General features: G+C 38.6%; 1 protein-coding gene across 1 annotated transcript in view; it reads left to right on the forward strand.

Moving 5' to 3' along the window:
• The first annotated feature begins 392 nt into the window (after nucleotides 1–392).
• Nucleotides 393–6,451, forward strand: part of LOC106875555 (uncharacterized) — a 9,184-nt gene continuing 3,125 nt past the window's right edge. Inside the window, exons 1-5 of the mRNA XM_014923758.2 lie at nucleotides 393–488; nucleotides 1,957–2,301; nucleotides 4,102–4,258; nucleotides 5,152–5,252; nucleotides 6,006–6,134. Coding sequence (XP_014779244.1) covers nucleotides 410–488; nucleotides 1,957–2,301; nucleotides 4,102–4,258; nucleotides 5,152–5,252; nucleotides 6,006–6,134 — 811 coding nt within the window. The 5' untranslated portion in view covers nucleotides 393–409. The remainder of the gene's footprint in view (nucleotides 489–1,956; nucleotides 2,302–4,101; nucleotides 4,259–5,151; nucleotides 5,253–6,005; nucleotides 6,135–6,451) is intronic.

Consider the following 6,451-nt stretch of genomic DNA (forward strand, 5'->3'; position numbering starts at 1 on the left):
ATATATATATATATATACATGTATCTGTTAGTGCAAATATGTGTGAAAGAGAAAGAAATCAATATAATACATTATACATCTGTAAACAGCAATCTGAGATAAATATATATATATATATATGTATATATATATATACATATACAAATATATACATATGTATATAAATATATATATATATATGTGCATACATACACACACAAACACACAGATGCAGTCACTGTCACACACAGAAATACCATATAGGTAATTACATGCAAAGCTCTCATAGACTATATGTGTGTATGGGGGGGGGGGGTTCCATACACAAACACACACATAAATATACATACATTATTGTACTTATATGTAGCTATATATATATATATGTATAAAGTCGTAAACGATGAAAACGTTTGACCAGTGAATCAAAATGACGCTGTACATCTCTTTGGTCCTGATTTTGTGTGTCTGTGGGTCACAAGCAGGTGATTCTCAGCCTTTGCTTCCATGTAAGTAATCTACTCCTCTGTCTGTCTGTTAGTCTATCTATCTATCTATCTATCTATCTATCTATCTATATACAATATATGATAATATGCATATATATGTACATGTATGTACATACCTTCATCTACATGTACATATAGATACATAACTGGGTACATGACGTTGAAAAAAAACATAGATAAAATGTTAAACAAAGTACAAAAAACAAGCAGGCTACATAGAGAACATTTCTTTCATCAGCTGCCACCATTAAAACACTGGCATTTCGAAGAGTTAGGGCAGGACGCATCGTTAAAGTGGCTCTTCCTATAAGCACAAATTAAAATTTTTTTCGTGGAGGATAGTGGCGGATGGAAAACAAAACAGGAAAACGAAACGGTGAAATAAGCAAACAAGAAGGCTGTACAGCCAGACATGGAGAAGTGTGTGTATATTGAACGCTGTGAAGCACAAACAAGAAAGGCGAAGAATTGTGTCCGGAGTTTAGGTGGTCAGAGACCGAAAAGAAATATATATATATATATATATAAGTTCAAAAAAACAATAACAAAAAAACAACAAAGTGAGGACGTGATACGGATAGTGTTATGTGCGTATGTATGTATGTATGTATGTGTGTATGTATGTGTATTCCTATACATATGATTTATAGGCAATTTTGACCTGAGAAAAGTTTGAACTCTGAACATAAAAATGAACAAAATACCGCAGAGTAGTTTGCCCGGCTTGCTAACCATTCTGCCATCTCGCTGCCCAAAAAATTATCATCTGTAACGAGGCATAATAGCTGGAGGTGTTTAGAGCGTCTGTCTTACAATAATGAGGTAGTGAGTTCGATTTCCGGATCGGTCTGTGTGTTGTATTCTGAGCAAGACACTTTATTCCACATTGTTCCAGTTCACTCAGCTGTAGAAAGGAGTTGTCACGTCTCTGATGCCAAACTGTATCGGCCCCTTTGCCTTTCCCTTGGATAACATCAGTGGTGTGGAGAAGCGAGGCTGGTATGCATGGGCGACTGCTGGTCTTCCATAAAAACAACCTTCGGTTGTCACCAGTGAGGTGACATTCCGCCCGGACTTATACCCCAGGAGGGAACCTCTTAGGTGCACCCATGGCCATCGATAGACGCAAGTCAACCATAGAGTCAACCCTGAAGATATTGTTGATACTCACATTCAGCTGAGTAAATTGAAACGGTATGAAATTGGGTGCCTTGCTCAAGGATAGTTTGCACTAAAACTCAAACCCATGATCACAAATCTATACCAAAACCACTGTGCCAAGCATTTTACCTCATTGTTTGAAATATTTTTTTCTGATACAAAGAATGCAATATTTTCCCCATTAACACAGTATGGAATATTTTTCTGGCGTATGTACTTGATATTAATATTTTTCTGACATACATTGTATGTAATAATTTTCTGACTTGCATCACACACAATATTTTTGGCACATTTCTTTCGACAGGTTTCTCTGGCACTGATATTCAGCCTTTTTCGTCTTACTGTCCAGATGGCTACAAGTTCATAATGAAATGTTCATTTGCTAAAATATATACAGTGAATCTGTGTTATAAGCTACCACCAACGACAACATCGAAGCCTTTACCAACGACAACATCGAAGCCTTTACCATCAACTCAGTCAAGCACACTCCTGTCCACTCTAAGCACTCTTCAATCTACTCTACCAACCACCACGCCAACAACAGAACCTACTACCACCCAACCTACTACCACCCAACCTACTACCACCCAACCTACTACCACCCAACCTACAACCACAGTCCCAACAACAACTCCTCAGCCAAGAGGTAAATATCCCAAACTTTGTGTTTGATAATTTTATTCTAATGAACAAACATCTAATGTAAACGTTTTTCTTTGTCTCTTCACGTCTCTTTCTCACTTCCACGAACGAATACACACACACACACACACACACACACACACACACACACACACATACACACAGCTGTATTTATGTTTTTAACGTTGTTAACACCACCAGATTGAATGGCACAGCCCAGTGTCGAAACCACAATGATATCCGTTTGGCATCTGATGATGGGAATACATACTTGTTCCATTTGTTTATGAATTTCTAACGTCTTAGTCTCGTTGTTCTGAGTTGTCCTTCATTCTAGTGAAGTGGGAAGTGTTTGTGGATTCATAGTTTACAGGGATCGCTTTCTTTGGCTCCGACCATATCGGCATGCCTTAGCTTTCCGAACGCACAGTTTACTGCTTCTGCCGCATTCCATTTCCTCCCTGTTCGTACCTTTGGAGGGTTTTCTCGGATGCTCTGATCTTTTGAATACCTTAGCATCATTACTGTCCTTGCTTTTCCTGCCTTATGTTCTTCAGAGATTGATGTTATCTGTAGTCTTCTATAAAGCGCAGTCGTATTCAGTGGTTTCGGCAGACCAAACCATTCTCCGATAAACCCACTGCATCTTTGTTCCATCCTTTCTACTCTACTCGAGGCTGTTTCGTACATTTGCAATGGCCACATTACCCTTGCGTTCAGTCCAAATTGCAATATCCAGCATTTTGAATTTCACCGTGGGACAACTCATTTAAACAAAAGGGTTAGGAAATACTGTTGGGAACCCCTGCATCAGTGGGAATTGAAAGGGACAAACACACACACGCACTCATACAAACACACACACATAGACATATCCACAAACGCACATATTTATGCATTTGATATGGATGAAATAAACAAATCATTAATTCATGACTTTATGTGGAGTTTGGGTGTGGCTTGGAATGGATTCCTCCTACCCCACCCCCTATTCATATGTATTTCAATTACTCACATGTAATGAACAATTGAGTTAATAAACATATATATATATATATATATATATATATATAGAGAGAGAGAGAGAGAGAGAGAGAGAGAGAGAGAGAGAGAGAGAGAGAGAGAGAGAGATGTATGTATGTTTGTGCGTCTGTATTTGTCTGTGTTCGTCACCCCAACATCACTTGACAACCGATGCTGGTGTGAAGAGGCGCAATGGCCCAGTGGTTAGGGCAGCGGACTCGCAGTCGGAGGATCGTGGTCTCGATTCCCAGACCGGGCGTTGTTTGTGTTTCTTGAGTGAAAATACCTAAAGCTCCACGAGGCTCCGGCAGGGGATGGTGGCAACCCCTGTTGTACTCTCTCGCCCCATCTTTCTCTCACTCTTTCTTCCTGTTTCTTGAGTTACGCTGCGATGGACTGGCATCTCGTCCAGCTGGGGGGGAACACATACGCCATGGAAACAGGGCGCATAAAAAAAATATATATATATATATATGATGATATCCTTCTTTATAATATCAGTGGCTTAGCATAAAGATAAAATTATCAAATAATAAATAAGGGTCATACCAGTACATTAAAATAGCAATCAGTGTGACTCAAACCACAAATTTTCACCGTGATTTCGAACTTTGAGAAACTATCCCTTAGGTCATCCTCAATGAGTCTTACCGACCCAGGGTTAAAGTGCTTGTTCATCTTGTGGTTTGGGTCATTTTGACTACTATTTTAGCATGCTGGTAGTGCCTGTAGTATCCTTAATTATTAATGTGTATATATGTTTCACTTTTTAAATTTGTAGGTTGTGGCCGGTATCCAGTGCAAGCTTTTATGATGGGAGCCAGTAGTGCCACCCAGTGCCAACCATGGCTTGGTATTGCTGCCTTTCAGAATTATTATATGAACAATGCCATCCTAATAGGGGAGGACACAGTATTGTCAATACAACCATTTTTTAGGTAAGTACAATGTTTTTCCTTGAATATTAAACTGAAAGTATTGAACTCACATACACACTCTCAATATTGAATTACAGAGGCCATGGAAAGTGAGGGTAAAATGTATCCCACTAGATACCCTAAAATGTATCCCACTATAGATGTATTGGGAACTATTCCTAAAGATCTGAACAGATGGATAGAGGAAATAGGCATAAAAGCCAGTTTAGTACAGCTCCAGAAAGCAATATTGTAAGGGACAGCTAGGATACTGAGGAGGGTTCTTCACATCTAAGCTTATTTGTTGTAGCCCGATGTTAGGATTGTTTTCTTTTCGAACAGTCTAATCTGTTGTGTGTTTATGAAAATAATAATAATAATGTTCCGTTTACACACACACACATGAACAAATAAATAAATAAAAACAAAAACAAACGAACATGTATTAACAGAGGATATAGATAATACTGGCACTCCCCATACACACACATGCACTTACAAAAACATAGTCACACATTGAGGGATGCGCATGCAATAGCAATACAAAATACAAAATGGCTGATAGTTAGCAAGGTGGGACACACATAAGAAAGAAGAAAGCAAAGGGACCACTGATGAGGTCACAGAAGTGTGACGAAAGAACTCTGGTCGAAATAGGATTAATGTAATGTAATGTAATATAAAGCTGAAGCAAATTAACACCAAATATACAGTGCGTGTGTTTTTATTGGCTAAACTGGCAACATGACCATCCCCAAGTACAAAAACATAATAATAATGATAATATAGATTCTGTTATCAATAGGACTGATACTGAATATATAGGAGACACGAACTTATTGATCTATGCAGGAGCTGTAGTAGTTATGAGAAGATAAGATAATAAAGGGAGTTAACGTTCTGTCTTGTTTCAGAAAAGGAATTACCCTAGATTATCACTTTGGAGAGAAATACAACACAAAAATAACAGGAGCTGGATTGGAAGTAGATCAAGAACACAAAGAAGTTGTCAATGGTAAGTCTGATCATATTGGTCTTGTTGTCGTCATTACTTTTGGTTCTAGTTGTTCTCATTATTATTGTTGTTGTTGCTTTTCCTGTCGCTGTGTATCCCCAGTGTTTTTACGTCTCCAGTCTTATCAGAGAACCCACTTTAAGCGCTTTTATAAGATCCAGCTGCACCCAGAAGGTAACAAAGATACCCGTTTACTAATATTGTTAGCCCCATCCCAACCACCACCTACATACCTACATATACATATCTGTATATATATATATATATATTCATACACACACACACACACATATATATATATATAACATATCTATCCTGACGAAGAAGCCGTACCTCAAAAGCCTCATAGAGAAAACAGAAGATTTTATCCGCAGTATGAGATGGCAGGAAAGAACAACACAATAACACGAATAAGTATGGACTTAAATTTACGAAAAACCCACCACCAATCTCGGAATGAGAACCTTTCGACAGGGAGCTGTTCGAACTTGTCAGGAAGATTAAATTTCATGAAATCAGTAACGAATTCCGGAAAACAATGAACGACAAAATAAAGAATATTAGGCATATATATATATATATATATACACACACGATGGGCTTCTTTTGGTGTCTGTCTACCAAATTCTCTCACACAGCTAAGGTGCCATGCAGTAGGACTGAACCTGGAACCATGTGGTTAAGAAGCAAGCTTCTTACCACATAGCAACGCTTGCGTCTATAAAAAAAAATTATTTTTTAATATCTTTTCAGGTACAAACTTTATATTAACAAAGTTGAAGGAGAATGTTACCGTATCTGGATGTGTCAACCCTATTTGTATTCCTGAGAAAAGAAGTGATTATTCAATGGAAAATTGTTTCGCTGCTACATATGTCAAAGGTGAGTCCTTAGCCACTCATAGCACCATCTATCTATATTTTTATTGCACTACCTATGCAATTAGGGAAGTGTGGTGTTATGGGCTGTGATGAGCTGTGTGTTGTTGATGGAGAGAGATGAGGCAAACAGAGGTGAAGCCAGACCGGAAGGGCCAGACCGGAAGGGTCAGACCGGAAGGGTCAGACCGGAAGTCGGCTACACGCTGTCGAAGGCCAGCACTTGGGGTCAGTCAGAAAACAGACATCTTACGAGAAAGACGTGTTTTGATCAAGAGGACAAGGTAAGGTCCAGCGTTTCGTTCTGTCCTTTTGCTTCTT

The sequence above is a fragment of the Octopus bimaculoides genome, chromosome 30 (assembly GCF_001194135.2).
Source record: "Octopus bimaculoides isolate UCB-OBI-ISO-001 chromosome 30, ASM119413v2, whole genome shotgun sequence".
NCBI lineage: Eukaryota > Metazoa > Mollusca > Cephalopoda > Octopoda > Octopodidae > Octopus > Octopus bimaculoides.